Consider the following 24,367-nt stretch of genomic DNA (forward strand, 5'->3'; position numbering starts at 1 on the left):
AGTACAGTGAACTCATTGTCATGTTCAAGAAACCAATTTGAAATGATTTGAGCTTTGTGACATGGTGCATTATCCTGCTGGAAGTAGCCATCAGAGGATGGGTACCAGGTGGCCATAAAGGGATGGACATGGTCAGAAACAATGCTCAGGTAGGCCGTGGCATTGAAACGATGCCCAATTGGCAGTAAGGGGCCTAAAGTGTGCCAAGAAAATATCCCCCACACCATTACACCACCACCACCACCAGCCTGCACAGTGGTAACAAGGCATGATGGATCCATGTTCTCATTCTGTTTACGCCAAATTCTGACTCCACCATCTGAATGGCTCAACAGAAATCGAGACTCATCAGACCAGGCAACATTTTTCCAGTCTTCAACTGTCCAATTTTGGTGAGCTCTTGCAAACTGTAGCCTCTTTTTCCTATATGTAGTGGAGATGAGTGGTACCCGGTGGGGTCTTCTGCTGTTGTAGCCCATCTGCCTCAGGGTTGTGCGTGTTGTGGCTTCACAAATGCTTTGCTGCATACCTCGGTTGTAACAAGTGGTTATTTCAGTCAAAGTTGCTCTTCTATCAGCTTGAATCAGTCGGCCCATTCTCCTCTGACCTCTAGCATCAACAAGGCATATTCACCCACAGGACTGCCGCATACTGGATGTTTTTCCTTTTTCACACCATTCTTTGTAAACCCTAGAAATGGTTGTGTGTGAAAATCCCAGTAACTGAGCAGATTGTGAAATACCCAGACCGGCCCGTCTGGCACCAACAATCATGGCACGCTCAAAATTGCTTAAATCGCGTTTCTTTCCCATTCTGACATTCAGTTTGGAGTTCAGGAGATTGTCTTGACCAGGACCACACCCCTAAAAGCATTGAAGCAATTGCCATGTGATTGGTTGATTAGATAATTGCATTAATGAGAAATTGAACAGGTGTTCCTAATAATCCTTTAGGTGAGTGTATATATGTCTGTCTACTAGAGGATGTCTGTCAGTAGGAAGTATCATTTCTTCAGTATTTACATTTCCAAACATACCTATTGCCATTAATTGTAATAATCTAGTGAGATTTTTGTATGCACAAGCAGTTTGACAACAGCCTGTATGATCCACACAGAGATCTGATCTCACCATCACCGAGTACTTCTATGATTACATGAAGAAACAGAAAAAACTGAGACTAAATCCAGAAGAAGTGTGGCAACATCTCCAAGACGCTTGAAGAAACCTGTCAATTTTGATTTCATGGTGGCTTTTATCAGGGCATATTTTTGAAAACTCTTTGTATAACTACTTCCTTTAATTGCACACACATACACAGTCAACCATTATGTGTGAAACTATACTAAGATTCATATACTGTCATAATTGATTTTTAATGACAATGACCAGCATCTGGTTATGAAAGCTGATTGGCACAATTGGCACACTGTTTTATACAGATCTTCTAGCTTAGCGGAAGCATTCCATTTCATGAATTTTAAATGAATAAAATTTGTTCTTATATCATAAAATGGTTAAGGAATCCGTTTTATAAATCTTATTAGGAATGCTGTAGAAATTCTGACTAAAACCTGAGCTCATTCTAACAAGCAAGTTTACAAGGGAATTTTATTTTGACTATACTGCATTGTATCCATCACCTGAAAAACCATAATGATAGAATACATGACACTAGAATGGGAGTATTGAGATTACAGATGATTTTCACATAACAGTTTGCATGTCACTTTATGAAGCTCTTATAACAGACGGATGGTGTTCAGTCAACGGTCTATACCTGCAGCACATATTTAGTCAACAAATAATCTGGATGATTATAAAACATACATTTGAAAAGACAACAAATAAAACTGTGATGGTTTCACATCACAATAAAAAACTGCAATTGATAAATAACATTTTAAAGCATAATTTAAAACATTATGTGCAGTGTGATATAATGTGACAAAATCACAATTATGTGACAAAATCTCCTCATCATTCATCTTAAATAAATCAAAAAAGTAAAAAAAAAGAGAAGGAATGTGTAGTATACAAATGTGCTATCATTTCTTCTAATACTATTAGTCTGCTCTCATAAGTCCCTTGAAATCAAACCACAGCCGCTTTATGATACTGACATCATGACTGTACATTACAGTGGATGTCAATTACAAAAACAAGAATATTACACAAATCCCTGTAATTTAGTGACTTGATGGTGGTTTGATCGGTTCATTAATACAAACACACCCTGAGAACTTTCTTCCCTGACAAAACAACATCAAGAATGTCAGGAAATTTCAATAGCATTGGCATAATGATTATTTGAAGATACGCTAATAACAGTACAAATATTGTTAATGCCACGATTACAATTTTCCACAGAAAGGTCTCATGAATAATAGGTCAAATTCCACCCCAAATCAAAAAAAAAATTTTTATAGAGTAAATTAAGACTTATTTAACAATATTTAATTTGTTGAATTTTAACGTTAATTTTACAATTTATAATTACTGTTATGTGCCACAAATGGATTTTAAGCAATTCCAATTATTTATATTTTGATGACTCTTTCACAGTGAATTTTAAAACAAATATCTCTGTATTATGGTAATACAATAATTGTATCAAACCAGAATAAATGATGGCAACAGAATTTAAATATTACTTTGACAGAACAGTAAAGAGAATCATTTTTCATTTGGGGGAAATGTGCTTCATTATCATAATGCTAAAAAATTCTATGGGTCTAAAAAAAAAAAGCAGCAGCATTTTCTTTTTTACACACACAAATCTTTCTTTTGATTCTGGGGTGAATAATAACACAGACATGTTCTTGGTTTCATAAAATTTACCCTTTAAGTAAAACGATTTTGACCAGGGATTGTGGTCAGTGGTTTATCTCACTCTTTGTGCAAAAGCAAACATTCATAAATACACAGAAATGGTCAGCACAATTTAAAACATTCAGAAATTAAAGAGACAAAATGAAAAGTGCTACAGTGAGGTTGGTAAAGCACGGGTAGAGAACATCGCCAGTATGAGGAAATCAGGAAGCTTTCCTGAAATGTGTTGATTAATGGTATCTCACCTGCATTAGTGCGTGTGTGTGTGTGTTTGTGCCTGGACGGGTCAGATACCGAACTCTAGCGGTCCACGCAGTAACTAGGAATGGCTTAAGGGTCGTCCTGAAGCAGAGGTTCAGGTCCGGAGGCGATCTGGTCTCAGGTCCCTGGAGCGTTCGGCACATCTCGTCTCATCTCAAGCGAGCCACTACTCGAGTATGGCTGATTGATCGCAGACGGCGCCAGGTGTCTTAGATTGTGATGTAATGCTGTCGAAGTTTAGCAACTAAAAACTCATGGGTAAGATTATGTCTGGTGATTATTCCCACAATCTGCAAGAGACACAAACAAGCAAAACACAAATGTATGAAACCATTCTTGCACAGTTTACAAAGCTTCATCCAAGAAAATATATATTCTGAGAAAAAAAAGAGAAAAGGTTTATCCAAAAAATTTAAATTTCTGTTGTCATATACTCACCCTCAATAATATGGTTTGTTTTATGTTTTGCTTTTTTTGTTCATTTTGGAGCTTTACAGCCCCTGGTCACTATATACTTTCACTGAATGGGAAAAAAGCAGCATGAACATTGTACAAAATTTTCTCTTCTTGTGTTCCACACAACACCATAAAGGGCAATAAGTAATGATAGAATTAAACATTTTTGGTGAACTATTCCTTTAAAGGGGTCATGTGATGGTTCTAAAAAGAACATTATTTCGTTTTATTGGTTTAATGCAATGTGTTTACGCGGTTTTAGGTAAAAAAAAAGTCACTATTTTATACATTATTGTTGATCCTCTATGCCCCGCCCTTCTGAAACGCTTTTACAAAGCTCATCGTTCTGAAAAGTGCGGTGTGCTCTGATTGGCCAGCAATTCAGTGCATTGTGATTGGCCTGAAAACCTGAAGCGTGTGACGGAAATGTCACGCCCCTTACCATATATTTGGAACATCAGCTTCCAAAGCAATAATGACAGGTGATAATGTCGGTGCTGCCTTATAAATTCGAGTGCGAATCTAATGCAGATGACCAAGCTGATCGATCAACTTGACAAGCGCTGTGACGGCGTTAACATAACAGGGTGGGGGGGACATCATGTAAACATAAAAACCATGTCTGCATTTGTAATCGTAGCAACGACAAACAAGCGGTCCTCCCTACTGCTCAAAACTCGCATTTGAAGAGTCAGCCTGTAAGTATGTTTTCATATTTTAAGAATTTGCTACTGTGTCTGTGAGTCAAAAGCGCCAGAATGCAAAGATGGAAGAATCAGCCTTTGTGCACAGCCAGGCCTTGTACTCTCCCAGGTTCTGGAAACAGTCCTCTGAAAAATGGGCAGCACACAGACGACTATTTTGGTTGTAGTGTTCTGGAGCAGTGTTGTAAATAAAGCTTAACCACTGTTTTCTAATTGTGTCCTCTTTTGGAAGGCCAGAAAAAATAGTTTGGCTTTCGCAACGAAAAACACAGCGTCTCCACAAGGTGTGGCTGAGCCTTACCTTAAACAAAGATTATCTCTTTAGGTTTGAGACTTTGTTCACACGGGTCTGCGAAAATGACTAAAAACGCTGCATTATGCGTTCCAGGCAAGTAGTTGCCGTTGTCACTTTGTAAAGAAGCACTACGCTATAGACGGAACACAAAATACACATGCGCATGACGTCACCGTTTTCAAAAATTTGCGTTTTTGTAGTTTACATGGAGGCGATAATGGTATCGTTTTCAAAAACTTGCACTTTGAAAAAGGTCTTTAAAAGTTTGCATATTCAGGCCACCAAGAATCCATTGTTGTGTAAATGAACGGTCAAAATGCATGAAGTGCTTTCTGTTTTTAGTTGAAAACAGTGTAGTGTAAACGTCCCCCTCAGTCTAAGACTTACCTCTCCCACGGCATTGACTACAGGTAAGTGTCGAAGCCCCATGGTCCTGAACAGATTGAATACTTGGGAGACGCGTGTATTTGGAGAGACTGTATTCGGACAGGGGTTCATGTAAGGAGTCACATCCTGTAAAAAAAGAAAAATTTGCTCAAAATTAGGCTAATTATGTCTGAGAGAGACCACTGAACAAACTGTCATCACTTTACAACAAGAGCTCTTCAACGTTTCCAATTAACACCAATTAATAGTCATTATGCACACCAACACACATCATGTATAACTGATATACAGCAGTTTATGAACTGCTGTGAGAGTCATGGCATTCCCTGATGAGTTTTTAAGGTCAGAGGACTTGCCACAATCATGCGTGGATTGAGAAGGGCCAGGTCGAGATCGTGGATGTCAGGGAATCGTGGGTAGTCCTCAGTCATCTCTGAATGAGAGAGCCGTGGCTGTGAGGCGCTCTAAAGAGTGGAGGAAGAGAGAGAGATAGGTTGATATGTATCTGGTTGATTCGTGTAGTGCTATGAACAAGTTAAACAAGGGCAAATTAAAGTATCAAAGTTCCTAACTTGCTCGGTAATTGGAATTAAATGAAAATGTATTATAGTTTAAATGTATATTAAATACAATTAGTGTTTTGACACTTAAGTAGAACTGAAGTATTTCATTAATCTTCATTTATTAATTCATCATTACTTATATGGTTATAGTGTACTGGCAAATGTACTGACAAGCATTTATGGAAACACTTTAAAGTCATTACTATTGAAAAATGTCATGCATCTACATTTGTAATTATGAATTTGGAATATTTAAAATATATTAAATGTACTAATGAATAACAGTTAAAATCATAATCATAACTACTTTACGTGTGCATAACAAAAGATTATTAACAATGATTTAAAATGTACTTCAAATTTTCATTAACTTTAGAAGATGAATTAATTGCGAGAAAGTCATGAAAGTGTATTCTCTTGAAGTACACTTAAGCGGCCTATTATTTTATTTTATTGATATTATAAAACATCTGTAAGTACAGTTTTTAAAAAATATATTATTATTAGAATAGGTTTTCATGCTTGAACATTCAAAAAGGATTTTACATTGTTGCACCTCTCTTCCCAGTCTGTCAGTAACTCTTTAGTTAGTTCCGGTCTCTATGAAGCCCCTCCTTCCAAATAGGGAAATGTGCTCTGATTGGTTGGCTGGACCAGTGTGTTGTGATTGGTCAACCGCTTCCAGATTGTTTGGGAAATATCACGTCCCTTACCATAACCAAGTTTCAACACATTACTATCACAACTCAACTAGGTGTTCGCCCCTTTATTCTACATATGCCTTATGCCTTGGGCATGAATTATTTAAAGGGTCCTATTATGCTTTTTCACTTTTTCCAACTTTAGTTAGTCTGTAATGTTGCTGTTGAACATAAAAGAGATCTGCAAGGTTACAAAGCTCAAAGTCCACTCCAAAGGGAGACATTTTATTTAACAGAATCCATCTTCCATGAACTACAACGAACGACTCGTTTGGACAACAACATGGTTTTTTGGGGCTTTGTTACGTCAAATGTTACTCATTTAAATAATCTCCGCCCTCTGTATACGCAAAAAAGGGGGATGAGGTCTGGTTGAGCTGCATTATTGAAGACCATGCTGTCGCTATGTCAAAAAGATGCTGTTTTTTCCACCCCGTTTCCAAAACTCTTTTGTTTGTCCTTCCTAATGTTGACCAACTTGGTTAAGGCTGAGTGGACAAATTTTAAACGCTGTTCCTGAACATTATAACCCCAATGTTTATCTGTGTGCTGCACATTTTACGGAGAATAGCTTCCAGAACCACAATGCGGGCTACGCACAAAAGCTTCTCCTGAAATGGAGCAGTTCCCCCTTTGATGGGACCATCTGTTGTTTATGGATCACAACTTGTAAGTATGTCTAACTATTTGTAGTTGTGCTTTCTATTAACAGTTCCAATTATACGTTTTAAGTAGTTGCTATGATGTAAACAAAGGGCAAATCTTTGCCTTCATCTGATGAACAACATTAGTGTTGATATAGTGTTTACTGTAGCTTTTGTAAGCTCTCGCTTTTGTAAGGCTGTTCACCGCCCCTTAGCACAATTAACCATGGTTTTGTGATCGATTACTGTTTGTAATCGTAGTAAACAGTTTTCCGACAAATCTCATGATTAAATGTAAAACGTATAATGAGTATAACGTATCTATAATCTATACGAAAATTACAAAAAAAAACACTACTCTGAAACGTCCTGTGAAATCCTGCTTGCGAAGTCTGTGCATGCATTCCGTTCTGGACGATCCTCTTGTTTGTTAACATTCTTAGGTCTAAATCAGGCTTGAATTGGTTTGACATTGACTGCTCCTTAATATTTACACCTGATCAGATGAAACTCACGGTTTTTGTAAGGTGTGTGACATTTCCCAATGTGCCGAGCCGTGCCAATCACAACACACTGAGCCAGCTAACCAATAACAGCACATTTCATATTTCTGAAGGAGGGGCTTCATCGAAACTGGAACTATACAGCACGTTCGAGCCAGACTAGGGAAAGCGGAGTTGTAATAATGTAAAATATGTGAAAAATAATGTGCTTTTTGAACAATCAAGAATGAAAGCATTTGCTAGTACCCCCCAAAATCAACATCATAATACATTGTAAAACAGCATTATAAAACCCCTTTAAATGAGGAATATTGTGATGTTTTTGTTCCCAGAAGAAATCTCAAGACTACAATGGAGCCATTTCAGAAACTGTGCTTACTGATATAGAGAATAACTCCCTTTGGAGTGGATTTGTGCTTTCTAACTTTGCAGACCTTTTTCATGCTCAGACAGCAACATTACACAATAATAAAAAGTTGAAAATGTAAAAAAAACGCATAATAGGACCCCTTTAATGAGAATATAATTAATAATAATATTCTACTCTGATCATGCTGCCTTGATTAGCCAAATGGTGGAGAAAGCTATAATGTTTTAATAAAATATTATTAAAAAACAGGAACAATTATTAATAAATTACATCAAACTATAATTGAATTTTAATTTGCACTTTCAAGTAATTATAAGTCATAAACATAAGGGGACTACAGGGATGATTTGACCGCCTCAAAGAATGATGAGAGTAATATGCAGACAATTGAGGTGGGAAATGAAGGCAAGAGAAAAAAGGTGGGGAGACAGGGAGAGAACAGACAAAAGGGAAGACGAGAGAACGATCAAGAAGGGAAACAGGAGGAGGCGTTTGAATGACACTGACCGACTGGTTTTCAGCATAGCAGACGCCGCGGATCAGCAAGTTGACGAGCTGTGAACGCAGGATGAGCCCGTGAAAGGTGAGCGGGCGGAACCTCTCCTCCATGGTCCACTCCTCACTGGGAGACTGGTCCGGGTAAAGGTTTGGGTACGGCACATGCCTGCCAACATCAACAACACACAGCAGTCTCATGTAAAGGGCTCACGTGGGAAAACAGATTTCCTTTGCTCTTTCGAAATTAAAGGCACAATACTGTCACAGATCCTCCCCATCATATATTAAAAATAAACAGCAAAAACCTTCATTGAAAACATATCAGCGTATTAACATATGATCTCTTATATTTTCAATATTCAGCTAACTGGTCTGCCCTGGGTTACATCTAGAGGACTTAAAAGTACATGAGCAAAAAAACTGTTAAAGTCTATGTATAAAAGCGAGGATGGAAGTGGTCATGTCACCAAATGGCTGTTTTTGGTGTAAGAAAAAAAATTATAAGCGGACTTCTGGGAGCTATAAATGCACAAAAGTGGAGAATATGCAGTGTTTAAAAAATTCTGTCACAATATACACTGCATGCAAAGTTCTGTTATATGAATTCATCTTGTCTCAATGCTCAACGTTCTTATAATATAGATGCTTTTCAACTGGAACAGGGTGATAATAGTTCTGGAAGTAAAAGGTCAAAGTTCATCCAACCGACCTCCTCTCCAGCATCTGCTGAAGCATATCCTGCCCTTCCTCCGCCGGCTCCACGGCAACCTGCTCATCACACACATGGCGTAGCTCACTCGACGGGTATGATTTCATCGACTGACACCTCCGTCTCTGCTCCCCCGCACGCGTCAACACACTGGCTTTCTGAAGGAGCAGAAACAAAGAAACAAAAATGATTAGTAATCATAAACTAACAATACAGCATTTATTCATTTTGGTTAATGTTACTTTCTACACATGCTTATTGCTAATACATTTTTACACAACTTTAAAATTTAACTTTTTCTAACAACTTTTTATTTTATTTTAAAACAACTTTAAAATGATGTTAACCTATTATTTTATATATTGTAGGACTTGATCTACCCATCGCATTTAAGTTGGATTTTGAGTGGATACATATTTTAGAAGTGGATAAAGTTATAATACATTAATGAAAGATTATAAAAAAAACTTTAAACATTTCTTTTTGAATTACATATAGTAAAGTCACATTTAGTTATACATTTATATTATTTTATATTTACAATACAGTTGTTTCAAAGATAACAGGAAAAAGTTTGTTTCCAGAAGAAATTAGTGTCACAGTCCAGCTTTAGTAAGTTCAGTGATGTTTCATTTTTGTTGTAAAAAAGTTATTAATAGCTGCTCTGGAGATAACCGTGATGTCATCGTCCAGCTCAGTTCAGTTCTCATATAATGGTGTCAGTTTTGGGGGGTCAGTTCTCCTCTGGCCAAGGTTTTGATTATGATTCAGGCAGCATTATAGGTCAGAAGTCAGATTGGATTGGAACAATCAGAATATTGTCCAGTTCCTAGTAATAACAACAGTAATGAATAGTACACAATAACATTGATTAGTTTCATTGTGAAGTCATGGTCATAAGCATGCTTTGGTACATTTCTCAGATCACAACAGATTTTTATTTTTTTGCAATTGTCTGCTGTTTCCTACATCAATTGCTCATTTCAGGTTGATCAAAATATATTGTACTGGTTCTCTGTTGCATAGTCTTTAAAATAGCCATTAAAATGCTAAATTTAACCAGTCATAATCTGTTCATCTTTCCACACACTTCTATTAGACTCTTTTGATTTTTTTTTGTGTGTGTCCTGAATTGACAAATTGCTGTCAGGTGAATGTTGACTTTTTATTTGTTCCCCTTTGTTCTGTGAAATAATTGTGTCCAATGACATATGTTTTAATATAAATGACATTTTAGTGCATCTTATTTTACCATAAATGCTTGTCAGTACACTTTAACCATATAAGTAATGAGGAATTAATAAATGAAGATGTACTGTAAAATAGTTGTCCTTTTTCTTTTTTTTGTATCATAATGACATTGTACTGTAACTTGTTGATAGACCAACAGTGAAGGCGTAAATGAAAAACCTGTCCAATTTCTTGCAATCAATATTCCACATACATTAATGTGTACATTTTGTACCACTGAAATTGATATATGCTATGCTATACATAATGCATCCTTGTTGATTTTCAATCATTACCATCAAAACCATAGCCATAGTTCACATCAGGAAATACTGACTGAGTACACTATTATATCGACAACATAGCTAAGCATTCTTGTTTGCGGCATCAATTTAATAATTTTAATAAATAGAGTAATTTACACTATGTTATTACTGCATCCTGTTAATGTACAACAATACTGAGGTGCAAATAGTATCTGCCACTATTTATAAGTTAATAGCATCTAACAACTATTTGCACTTATTGCAAAGAACTGTATATTTGTATAGTTTGCAAAGAAAATATTTACTTTTGAGAGATCAACCAAGGATTTTAAGCAAGTTACAGGCTTTTTGCAGGTAATTCATTGTGTTGTTCGGTTTGTATGAATTGTTTCGAGAAATGCACTTACTGGTATGCAAATGCTAAGGATGATTTAAGAAATGTGCCAAAGCATCTGAGAAAAACTGTATTAGTTAAAGTAAAAAAAAAAAAAAAACACCCCCTAGTCTTTATTATAATCCGATCCCTAATAAAGGTTCAGGTCCTTCCTTCAATATAGTCTATTTTATCATCCGGCAGCATAAAGTCACTTCAACTCTATCAAATAAAGCTCATTTCTGTGTTACTGAGCGAGACGTAAAACCACTAGACCATTTGCACCATCTTGTGGTCAAAACACTGTAGATCAATACTGGTACAAATGGTGTGATGTACCTTGAATTTGATATTATTGCTTATGAGGATATTTCCCTTCATAAACTCCTTCTCGTTATCTCTGTTCTCGGTGACGACGGGGAAGGCGTGATAGACTGTGGTCCTCAGGATGCTGACCAGAGACTGAATCCGGGTGTGAGGATACACGTATGTCAGATTGGGCTCCATGATGTCACTGGCTGTCAATCTAACAGGGAGATGGGGATGAATTAAAAAACAAAGAAGACAAATTTGTACAAGACAAATTATGAAGGGAAATATTAACTCATGCATGCATTCATTCATTCATAAAGAAATTATTTTTTAGAGACGTACTTAGGATTTAAACAAATTTTGAGAAATATACTTAGTAATTGAATGAATTTTGAGAGATGGGCTAAGAATTTGAATAAATGAATGAACGAACGATACAAGAATTTTAAGCAAAGAATGAATGAATGAAAGAGATGAACTAAAGATTTGAACAAATGAATAATGAATGGATTTTTCTATAATTTTCTATAATTAAAGAGATAAGGATTTTAAGCAGCGAATGAATGCATGACATTTTTTTTTTCAGAGATGAACTTAAGATTTTAAGCAATGACTGAATTAATGAATTTTAAGAGATGAGATAAGGATTTTAAGCAGCGAATGAATGCATGAAAGTTTTTTTTCAGAGATGAACTTAAGATTTTAAGCAATGACTGAATTAATGTATTTTAAGAGATGAGATAAGGATTTTAAGCACAGAATGAATGAAGTGGCCCCAAAAGCACTTAGACACATCATTGCATTCCAAAAAAACATATTTTTCTTATAACTTGGATTATTTGACAAATAATGTTATGAAATGCAGAGATTTTTAAGTGTGTCTTAAAAGTTCAAATTCTGGGAGCCTCTGTGATCCACAATAATAAAAAGCCACTGTGACACGTATAACACAAAGGTCTCACTTGTCCATCTCGACTTCTGTTTCCCACTCCAGCAGCGGGACGCCTTTCAGGTGAATGTGAATATCATATATTCCCTTATTAAAGAAATCTCCTGTCCATTTGGCCACCTGATAAAAACAATGGTAGTTAGAAGTCATTGAAGAGAAGAATGACACATTATATGTAGATTATTTTTTTTTTACCATATTAAATTTTAATTATGCTATACTGGGAAGACATTTATTAAGGGTGTAGTCTGATAGTTGAAAAGTCACACAAACTGTCCAAATAATAGTATTATTATCACACAAATTTCCTGGATGATGATTTCCTATAAGAAAAAAACCCCGCCAAAATCAGATATTTGTTTTCCTACCATCAGTGTAATCATAATGGGAAGTCCGTAGGTGATCTCATTGGTCGATTCAATTAAGATTACTGTCAGGCTGATGGTCATTCTAACCACGCCTCCTAGGAAGGCAGCTGCTCCGATCAAGGCAAAGGTCCCCGAATAGATTTGCATGTGGAAGTTACTGCAATTACACAGAAAAAAAACATTTTACATTAATGCCATAATATTCTGACGAATAAGATGCATTACATACATGTGTCCTGTTCCAAAATGTGACCATGGTAGTTCTTAAGACACTATAAACAGAAATAAATCTTACATTTTGAGAATATTGGCCACCAGGCGTCCAAGTGAAGCTCCACAGAGAAGAGACGGGACAAACAGACCACTGGGGACGGACACACCATATGTCCAACAGCTCAGAAAAAAATACAGCACAAAGAACAGCGAGAGGGTGACCGGACTGAAGGTAGCTGTGAACAAAGCCAAAACACGTAGGGAGAAAGAGAGGGTTAGAAAACATCTCAGGAAACTTCAACTTGATTTCTACGGACCGCAATATCTTAAGAGGTGAGGGCTGGGTGTTTAATGAAAATTTGGATTATAACAATTATGAAAACAAGATAAAACTTTTATTGTGCTACATTCCATTTCACAATGAGGCTCTATTTATTTATTTTTTACTTTACAGCAGTGTGATTTCACCCTCGCTAAATGTTTAGTAGTTTTTAGTCGGTGTGGAAGTGCACTACAGTTAATTATTTTGGTCTCATTTATTTTAATATCATTTATTTTAAATATTCACTACCGTTTAAAGGTTTTTAGATCTGTAAGTCTCTTCTGCTAACCAAGGCTGCATTTATTTGATCCGAAATACAGCAAAAACAGTAATATTATGAAATATTTTGACAATTTAAAATAACTTTTATATTTGAATATATTTTAAAATGTAATGTATTCCTGTGAGGCAAAGGTGAATTTTCAGCATCATTACTCCAGTCTTCAGTGTCACATGATCCTTCAGAAATCATTCTTATATGCTGATTAGTCTTCCACCTCCACTAGTCTCATCGTGGAGGTGGAAACAAATTCAAATTACAACTCAAAAGTCTGGGGTAAATAAGATTAAAGATAAATATATTATTACTTTTATTGAGCAAGGAGGCATTAAATTGATCAATAAATTGGTCTTTATTAAATTAAAGACTGGAGTAATAGCTTGCATTAAAGGAATAAACTACATTTGAAAATATGTTAAAATAATTTTTTTAATAATATTTCACATTATTACTGTTTTTGCTGTATTATATATATATTTTTTTACCAAATCTGTACTGTAAACAATCTGTAATGTAAAAAGCGCTATATAAATAAAGGCGACTTGACCAAATAAATTAAGCCTTGGTGAGCAAAAAGAAAAATCATAATTATTCCCAACTTTTGATCTGTGGAGGATTATTAATAAGTCATTGAGCGATCATGATCTCAATATTGACCAAAAGATGATTTATGCAAATTTGCAGTCCTAAAACAGGTTGAGGTGGAATAAATGACATACATGTCATATTTTGGGTAAAGGTATTTAAGGATTAAAATCCTTTTGGTAGAATTTTCTGAAATGTCTATGGAGAACATAGGATGCTGGATTAAGGGGTGGAACATTCAAAATAGCAAACCATGCTGTAACTTAAAAATTAAAAAAAAATAACCTAAACACATTGCTGCATCTAATTTTCTTACCATTCTGGTGGAAGAGCTGATGGATTGCCACCTCTTGAGGGTTGAAGAACAGAGTCGCCATGTCATTATATGTGTTGTTGTAGCAGAAGAATCGTCGTATGGTTGAGTTCACCTCCTCATTTACAGAACCCTACAAAACACAAACCATTACTGCACCTACATTCGGATTCATACTGCACACAAAAAAGGACAGCTTTCTAGAAATTAGAAGTTATACTCTCATAAAAATAAACTGAAGTGTGGACCTGGGGTGTGTTTCCCAAAAGCATCGTTAGCCAAATATGGTTGCAAGTCATTACCAACAAAGCTAAACAACTCTGTGTTTCCCGAAACCATAGTTCCAATGAACATTCGCAAACAGCATCACAAACATGCGTGGTTGGAATCTTTCATCCTATTTAAATATACATTTTAATCATACATTTTAGCATGTCAACAATCGGCCGTTTTTGAGGAGTGTGGATAAATACACAAGGGAACTTTGGAGTATGATGTAGAGGAACCCGCGATGAATCAAACATTAAAGCAAAACGACAGGGAACAAAAATAGTGAAGTAGTCCTCAGTTTGTTACTGCAGCATGTCAGAAAAACTATGTCACGCGGAGAAAGCTGCTGATTGAATGAACCGCATGTATACAAGAGTAAAGTGTACGACGAATACTGCATGTTAACGTGATAAAAAAAAAATGAACGGCTCACGGTCCTCCCACGATTACAGACAACTAAATAAAATAATACAATTTACTAGAGGTTCTGACAAAATATAAATTGCTGCAGTCTATTTAAAACTGATTAATTAATTAGAATTAATATTTTAAAAAATTGGTTTGAATGAATGATTCAATGACTCACTCATAAAGACTTGCTTTATACTGGATGTATCAGCGTTTTTGAACGAATCTCTTGAATGAATGATTTAATGACAAACACATTTTTTAAAAGCCACACCTGGTGGCGTCATAACAAAATGTAATCGATACAATTGTTATTTGAAGCGCCAAGTTAAGTTACTTTTCTAAAAGGATATTTGATTGCTACCGATCCCAATCTAAATTCTGACTTATAATGCTGCCGAATCATAATCACACCCTGTTCGTTCATTGGCCAGAGGAGAACGGACTGATCCTGGTTTCTTCCAAGTTTTTTTTCTCAATTCTGTCACCTGATAGTGTTTGAGTTCCTCGCCACTATCGCCTCTGGCTTGCTTAGTTAGGGACACTTAATATTCAACAATATTATTGATCTGACTGTACTGACGCTGTTGTATAATAAATGAACTGAGCTGGATGACTTTTTTTTTTTTTTGCAAAACTGCTTTATAGATGAAATGAACTAATTGAATAATTGATGATCTTTACAACAGAACTGAATCAACACTGAAATGATTTCAGCTGAACAACAGCCGAAATGCATTATTTTCCTGTGATCACAGTAAAGCTACTTTGAAACAATCTGTATTTTATAAAACGCTATTTAAACAAAGGTGACATGACTAGGAGAAAGATTGTGTGGGTATTTGAATCCTTTTAAGGATTAATCGTCCAAGCTCTAGTATGTACACAGTAAGAACATTGTGTCAAATGATTCATTTAAATGTTATTACAAAGTAGTTAAAGGCATTTAATATAAAGTGGGACCAAAGAAGCTAAGAAAGAGTTTAAGAGTTATAAGAGAGGTTAGAATGACGAATTATAAGATTATTTTTATAACAAAAAGAATGACGTTATAAGAGAGAAAGGAAGCTGGTCTCAGTCTGACCTGTGTTGATGTGCTGTTATTTATGGTGGAGACTAAATCTCGGCACTCCCCCAGAGTCACTGAAGCCATAAAGATCACTAGTGTGGTCACCATACATACCAATAGACTCTCCAACACCCTGCCAATAAAAGAAATACAAAATATTGTCATATACAAGTCAGAAAGCTGCTCTCTTCATATCTGGGTAGTAAAATTGTAAAAGTTGTTTTGAGTAGTTTCATTCAATACTAAATCCATACAAGTAAGATATCTCTCAGGCACCTGACGAATCTTGCTTTGGGATGAACGTTTCTCATGCGGTATTTTGCCAGCCGTTTGTTGATGCAGTTGAACAGAGCGCCGAGCAGACCTCCTGCCACCCCCATTAATACAAAAAACGCCAAATCTACTGCCGTCCACAAATGACATGACTTATCTCCATCTGTGCACTAAAGATAGCGAAGAAAAACAAATAAGGCAACACCACAAACCTGCTTCAGTTTGCTTTTCATTAATTCATTGATCATTTTAAGTCAACAGGAAACTGCATTCGCAAATAATCAGCAAGCTTATCCTCAAGAGCATCTTAGGATTTCTGACTTAATATTAAATTACTGCATTAACTATTATTTATCTTTTAATTTAAAAAAAGCTGCATAACCTATAAAATTAGGCTATATCAAATAGCATTCTGGCTTCTAACTTTTCTAACTAAACATCAGTTGACATCAGGTGAAAAGGACATTACAATTTTATAAAATATTATAACAATTTTCTTTTTAAATACTGTGCACTAATTCATTATTCACAGTAATAATGAGTGCAATAACTCTTAAATGCATAACTCGGGTCTTTTTACATATTAGACATCAACCTTAGTGTTCCTCAATCTATTCATAAAAAAACAATACAACAAGAAAAAATATATAAGAATATCTGTTTTCAAATTTATTTATTTTGTGGAAAGGGTATAGGGTTGCTAGTGACCCGAGGTATGTAATAGTGTAAGTATATTTTTTTCTGCGCAACAGTAATTGAATCTCTGATGACTCAATAAGTGCAATTCACCGTTTATTCTTAAGGGTTAAGAACGTAATAGGACAAATAAATATTTAAAAGTAAAAGAGGACAGGAAAGGATTTGGTTCTTTTAACTGTTACTACCATATTATCACATAACTTACATCAACACAATACTAATGCATATAATAAAGGGGACTTAATGTTTTCATTCTGTAGTTCTTCACCTTGAACTCTCCAAAGTTGAGCAGGCCAGGGAGCTGGAATGATCCCCATTTATTGAAGTTGATCCCAGAACGAAAGAAGTTAAGTGTAAAAGTGGCAGACATGGAGCAGAACAACTAAAAGCCAGAAGAGAGACAGATACAGGGAGTTATAATAGATTAAGGTCAAGTAGCACTTTCTGAGCACATACCAAAAATACATGACCAAAACCCAACAAACATCAACATACCACTTTCCATGTGAGAGCCTGGTTCCAGAAGGATGACCCCTCCTCCAGACTAAAGAGTGTGCCCCCTATGGGTGCCCCGAAGGCAGCCGCAACTCCGGCTGCTGCACCCGCTGACACAAAATCCCTTTTGTCCCTTAACACAACATAAATCAAAAAATGAGGGCAATTTTCATATCCCAGTTTTTAATACACAGTCAGTCTTATTGAGCACATTTAGGCAGTGTGCATTATTCTAAAGATGCAAAAATTATTTTGTATAATATTATTTATAAATTATAACAAAATAATATCATACAACAGTAATATTCTAAAGATAAAAGGCTAACACTTCACAATAAGGCCTCATTAACATTAATGTATTAACTAACCTGCACTAATATTGTTAATATTAGTTAATAAAAATCCTGCTGTTCATTGTTCGTTCATGTAAGGTCACAGTGCATTAACTAATATTAACAAATACAACTTTTGATTTAAATAGATGAAAATTATTAGTAAATGATGAAATTAACATTAAATAAGATTAATAAATGCTGTAGAAGTATTTCTCATTCTTACTTCATGTTAACATATGAAACCTCATTGTAAAGAGTAACCAAAAAAGTTATTTTTTTTTAAAGCAACACATGCTATTGGATCATGTTAACCAAAAAAATATTTCTGTAATCTAGCTTTAAACATTGATACATTTTCCATTTCAGTCAATTATCACTGGATAAAATGTTCCATACTGCACATTTTCACATATCGCTGTTTTACATTCATTTTGCACTATGTAATAAATGATTAAGTGTTTGGTGTGATGCATTACTCACCTGTCACTGCGGAAATATGGGAAGTGAAAGCGAATCTTCTTGAAGGTGATGCTCTGAAACTAACCAGACATACAAACATGCGTTCAAAAGACCTAACAATGACTGTGGCAGGAAAGATGCATAAATTACTAACCATCTAAAGTATTGTAGGGCTGAGCGAATATGGGTAGAACTCGTTACTGCCCTAGTACTTAAGAAACCCCTTAAAAGTATACATGTGAATTATACGTGGCACAATAGCCTTCATCATCACAGTATGCTAATGCTTATCTAGTGCAAGGGATTCATCAATATGCTGATCGAGGACTGTTGAGACACTCCAGGCACTGGATGGTCTCTGAGGAGACAGAGTCGTTTGCACTTCAATGACACATCTGTAACATATGCTTCACAACACACATGTGCTTTCCACTACAGACTATTTATCTACTAGTGTGTTCTAACATGTAGCTATGCCATGTTTGGTCTCATCTGACAGCTTATAAACTAAACTGAAATGTGGTGAACTTAATAGATATTGAAGTATCCTAATGTACAATAAGGTACTATTGCTTAAACAAGCATTGAGGAGAATATGTTAATGTACTTCTCCCCCTCTTGATCACCACCCATTTGCCTTATGTTGTGGTTTCCTGTCGGTCGGTTTGGGTATTCCACTCATGTGTAAAGGGGTGGTATAAACATGACCCTTTTTACAATATGCAAAATAATTCTATGTTGTCCCCAGAGTGTGTATGTGAAGTTTTAGCTCAAAATACCCCACAGATATTTTTTTTTTACAATTGTCCCTTTTTGAGGGTCAGTAAAAATGCGTCATTTCGTGTGCGTCCCTTTAAATGCAAATGAGCTGCTGCTCTCGGCACAGAGGGCGGAGCTTCAAGAGCTTACATTTACATTTAGTCATTTAGCAGACGCTTTTATCCAAAGCGACTTACAACTGAGGACTAAAACAAGCGAGTCATCGTGAAGAGGCAAGAACAACGCAAGAAGTGCTCAAAATACAAAGTTCAGGCATTGCTCAGAGTAGCAAAAACCAGACAAGGGAGGATTTAAAGGAGAAGGAAAGTAAAAAAAAATTTTAAAAAAATATTTTAAGTACTCGCACACACGCTTGCTTGTGTGTGTGTGTGTGTGTGTGTGTGTGTGTGTTAGCAGCTCTGATTACCTCATGGAGACAAGCACTAAAATGACAGAAACTGTTCTGCCTTTTATGTTTCAACTACAGTCAGACAATGATGGAGAGACTCAAGAAGAAGTGACAACATGTAGAACGCAACAGGACGTTTCTGAATGGTTAGTTGATGAATGTATGTTGCTGATGGGGAGTTAACTATCTTCAATTAGCATATTCTGTCATGATAAATTATAAATCGCTCGTGTGGGAACTGTTGTAAGATGCCTACAGAGACATTTGTGTTACGTACTGTATTGCATGTAAAAAGACGGATGGAACAGCTTGAGCAGACTCACAAATGTGCTGTACTACAACAACTCTTCCTCTTCTCAACATGGACTGCGTGTTCCCGGGGGCTGGGTTTATGTAATTTTCAGGGTTAGTGATGTGACTAACCCGGGAGGGATGTCATGTAGTCCCTACCAGCCGTTTGTTGTAGTCCTTACAAAACGATTTCTTTAAAAGCAAATATCTTCCTTTGCTTTAAACTTTGAGCGTTGTAATTTTGCAGATGTTGTTTATGCTCAAACAGCAACATTACACACTAACTAAAGTTAGAAAAGTGAAATCATAATCAACCACCCCTTTAACAATGCTTTGCTCAGGGTAGAAGAAGGAAAGGTAACTGTTGATCTGGGAGAAAGGCTTTAACCCTGCCATTCCCGCACACCGGTGCGTAACCTCTTACTATGAGAAAGGCTTTTACGGCCTCTTCTGCACAGAAGTGCATTATGTAACTTAATAAATTACTTTGCCAGCTTTAAAGGCTGTAGAAATCTTTGAAAGTTAAAAAAAAGTAAAGCTTTTAAAAGCTAAAGTAATTGTAACTTTTGTTCTCCAAGTTAAATCCTTTGTTTTCATATCAGTTCTAAGAAAGACTTACCTTTAAACAAATAAGAGTTTAAAGAATAACAACAACTTTAATGGTTGATGAATTATATTGGAGTCGGATGAATAACTGAATTATGCACGCCATCCTTCAACTAATTTTTGTTCCGATTATTGGTTCAAAGTAGCAGCGTAAGCTTCTAGCCTTACAGTATTGTCAACCTTAACATCTTTCTATTGCACAAAGGTTAAAGATTAGTGAAATGAGTATGTGTATTACTCGGCTCACGTTGTAAATATCAGCATATGGAGGAGTACCTGAGGAAGTCCTGCCCCTACTATCGCTCCACTGTGGATCATCGGTCCCTCTTTACCCACAAACAACCCTGAAACAAAAAACAATACTGAGTCAGCCTGGAACAACCTTTAAAAGACATACCACTGTCATCGGTCTGCAAGGCTCTGGAAAACATCATGTAATTTATTGACATATTACCAGTATCAGGCCAGTTTACACATATGTTTCTTGCAAATCTTAACCAAAAAGAGTTTTAATTGGCAATCACCATTAAGTCAAATAGAGCACAGAGCCAGGCTTTATTATAATCTTTGTTCTGCTGATATAGGGAATTTTCTCATAATTACCTCCAGCAACAGCAAACAGAACCCCAGTGACTTTACAAATGAAGGTCCGCAGCCGCACAATCCCTGGAATCTTTACTCCGTTAAGGTAACTTTTAATTTCTGGGATACCGGACCCAGCTGCAACAGGCTACATACAATGAAAAAGATAAGATTCATTATACTCCCCCACACACAAACACTACACAATTATTACTTTTTTTTTAAGTATAGCATGCAATTTAGATTTAATAATGTTTATAAATTATATTTATTTTTTATTTTGTATTTATTTATGTAATTTATATCTAAATAATATATATGTATGTGTGTGTGTGTGTGTGTGTGTGTGTGTGTGTGTGTGTGTGTGTGTGTGTGTGTGTGTATGTGTGTGTGTGTGTGTGTGTCTGTGTGTGTGTCTCTTCACATCCTGTTAGCAATCAATAATAGAAGTGGTCTGTATATATATATCTTCTGTGGAAGTCTCACGATCAAGAAATGTTCGTCCAATAATTGCATTCGGTCCGAATGCAATGATAGGATGTCCTACCTGCCCGTCAACACATGTATTTCCAATACTGCGCACACCCTACTCGCTCAGACATCACACATCATTAGCGTGTTTCATGTTATGCAGAGTTGCAGACAGACAGCCACCGAGCGCAAAAAAGCAAACAGCAGCCACCTTTTACAGTTCCTCCTGAACCAAAACAAGGAGCTTATGCTGCGTTCTTGCCATGTCATAACAAAAATTACGAGATGGCAACCTGTGACGATCTATTTATTTCTGTGACTCGGATTTATGCGTTTCTATGTCAACATTTCCAAGTTAAGGGGTAATTAAATGCAGTCTTTCATCCCGGGATGCTTTGTAGACTCTGCTGTGCGTGTACATGTGCTTTGAAGGAGTCGTGGCTTTGGAAAGGACTGTGAAGGGAGGGTAGGATCTCATGCTTTTAAAGCTAGGTTGCTATTGCTAGCCTCTCTGAAATTCCCAAGCCTAACTTGAATGTATATTCAGATGTTCTTACCTCAATGAGCACCAGAACACTGGAGATGAATATGAACATCATATTGAGAGCCAGAAACTCCAGTAATGAGAGAGCTAAACAGCCTTTCTCACTGCAATCCTCCACAGCTAAACAACACGTCAAGGACTCCCATCAGCAAATAGTGCAAAATTACAAGCCAAAACAAAGCAGCACTGAGCAGAAAAGATACATTGTCCGACCAAGCGGAACTTGAGCTGAGTGAAGAGCCGCACAAAGAAATCCACAAACAGGCCAGTCTGATAAAAGAGAAAAAAAAAAATTATAACCATAGAAACAGTTTTTTTTTGGGGCTTAAGGCTTAAATTGGCTTAAGTTATTAATTTCAATGAAACTAACCCTAAACCAGACCCTAACCGTAATTCTGTAGTAAGTACACATACTTACCCCCCCAAGTAAGTATGTGTACTTACTACAGAATTACGGTTAGGGTCTGGTCTAGGGTTAGTTTCATTGAAATTAATAACTTAAGCCCAATTTATACTTCTGCGTTGACCTCCCGCCGTAGCTACGTTGTAGGCTGTGTGTAACACGTGTACCCTTCAGCGTACTCTGACGTGCACCTCTCCAAAAATGTAACAACGCGTCAAGTATAAATGAAAACCAACGCATAGTTTATAGCGTAGAGGCTCCAGCGTAGGTGTGACGCAGAAGTATAAATCAGCCTTTACTGTTATTACTATAGTAAGTACATGTGTAACTAGGACATCGCCTTAAAATAAAGTGTAACAGAAGAATCTTAATGGTCTTGTAATACTAGTCTTAGCAGTTTATGCAACCGGCCCCTACAAGACAGTATAAAAACAGCATCCACCATTGATCACAATTATTTTAGATATACATAAACCACCCCGAAACATACCAGGCCTGTCGATACTCCAATTGCAAAGACCAAAATCCACTTTATCGCTTCATACTTTCTGGCTTTCTGTAAGAGAAATGAGATCATTAGCTCGGTAAACAAGGACTTGACATCATCGAATATGATAAATGATGACATAACACATTTTACCTTATTATCCAACCCCTCTAAAACCTCCAAGAATGGCTCATTAATACATCGGTCATAATCCAAACTCTGAAATGTCAAAAATTAATGAAGACATAACATGCAGCATTCATATTGTTCAAACAACACGGGTAAAGACAAAATATCAAGTATGTGTCAAGTCTTCAAGAATTACTTTATGTCCATTATTCACTGACCTCATAGTCTTTTCTTGGCAATATTTCATCATCATCATCTTCTCTGGTTTCACCCAGTATTGTCTAACAAGCAAAAGCCATCATAAAATCATACAATCAGATTAACACATTCAGAAAATGAGATCAGATGCTTTAGAAAGTAAATCCCCCAATCTGATGGTTTCCTTTGGGTGGTTCTAAGGTTTCCAAGACTGGGATGATCTCAGTCTTCAAAATGGACAGATGGCATGTGACGACTCTAAACAATGGAGGGACTCTTTCTCAGTACATTTCTGACATTTCATTTTATTATACCTGCAATAATGACTGAAGCAGAAGATTTGTCTACAATCTCTACGTCTTTACAACAATAAGAAACTCATTAACAGAATAACTAAATCAGGTTTATTATCATAAATTCAAGAATTACAAGTTGTGTCTCATAACCTGATGAGCTGCCTATCTATATATTGTTTTGGGGATATAATTATATAATTTCCGAATGAAATGACGTCCAAATGACATGATGCCCGCAGCCCTAATGACATATTATCCAAAACTGCTGCACCAAATATGCACAACAATGTAGTCTAGATAGGGTGCACAGTCTGCACACTAAATTCAGAAACGTTCAGTGATAATGCATATGAATTCAGTAGTTTGTTAAGTTCTACTGTTCTCAGTAAACTCAGTTTGATTGCTAAACTAATTGTTAGTGTACACTTGATTTACATGGTGCTGTTTACAGTGAATGTGGGTGGAGAATAACAGATGAAGCATCATTTTGCGTATTAGAAAGGACGCGCCTAACATTCAACAAGGCGCTTTGCGTTATGAAACAGATAATACACATAAACTAACTCATACCAGCTCCTCTGGTGTTCTTATGTCGCCTTCATTGCAGCAGCAGTGACAACACAAACAGCCTCCACAGCACGCCATCTTCAGCAACACACCGCTACTAGAGCGCACCTGATCACATGACCATCAACACTGAGCTGAGGCATTCAAGCGCGCACCAGCTGCGTAGTTTTAACGCAGACAAGCTGGATTCAATCGTTTTTTATTCAAGCGCGCACCAGCTACGCAGCTTTACGTGTACAAAACGCACTAGGTCCGACACGGGAGCCGATTAGGTCCATGTTCATTACAATATTACAGGAAAAATAAAACAAAATACTTCAAAGAATAAAGAACAGTTTGTATAAATGTATGTTGATTTTTTTTCTTTTTTCTGTGTGGGCGTATGCGTATCTGGCTTTTTCTTGCACATACACATACAGCTCATTTAATTATTAATGAGTACATGTGGTGTGTTTACATCAGTTTACATCATAAGCGATGACAG

General features: G+C 36.3%; 1 protein-coding gene across 2 annotated transcripts; it reads right to left on the reverse strand.

The window, feature by feature from the left end:
- Window positions 1-1,596: 1,596 nt before the first annotated feature.
- clcn6 (chloride channel 6) lies at window positions 1,597-24,300 on the reverse strand. Of its 2 annotated transcripts, XM_077224286.1 has the most exons (23): window positions 23,887-24,300; window positions 23,041-23,103; window positions 22,847-22,912; window positions 22,697-22,762; window positions 22,007-22,073; window positions 21,817-21,923; window positions 20,810-20,936; window positions 20,483-20,550; window positions 18,163-18,221; window positions 17,348-17,480; window positions 17,121-17,234; window positions 16,157-16,323; window positions 15,896-16,013; window positions 14,137-14,266; window positions 12,716-12,869; window positions 12,421-12,577; window positions 12,066-12,172; window positions 11,131-11,317; window positions 8,923-9,080; window positions 8,223-8,379; window positions 5,291-5,398; window positions 4,935-5,060; window positions 1,597-3,382 (listed from the first exon to the last, which is right to left on the reverse strand). In XM_077224286.1, the coding sequence occupies exons 1-23, from the start codon at window positions 23,959-23,961 to the stop codon at window positions 3,302-3,304; spliced, it is 2,595 nt and encodes an 864-aa protein (XP_077080401.1). In that variant the 5' UTR covers window positions 23,962-24,300; the 3' UTR covers window positions 1,597-3,301. The 2 variants fall into 2 exon arrangements, with proteins under 2 accessions (XP_077080401.1, XP_077080400.1); XM_077224285.1 differs by lacking the exon at window positions 1,597-3,382 and having other exon boundaries at window positions 4,690-5,060; window positions 23,887-23,987.
- Between the last annotated feature and the right edge of the window lie 67 nt (window positions 24,301-24,367).

Source organism: Siphateles boraxobius, unplaced genomic scaffold, assembly GCF_051911475.1.
Source record: "Siphateles boraxobius isolate OS27281-9 unplaced genomic scaffold, OSU_SipBor_1 9, whole genome shotgun sequence".
Taxonomy (NCBI): Eukaryota; Metazoa; Chordata; class Actinopteri; order Cypriniformes; family Leuciscidae; genus Siphateles; species Siphateles boraxobius.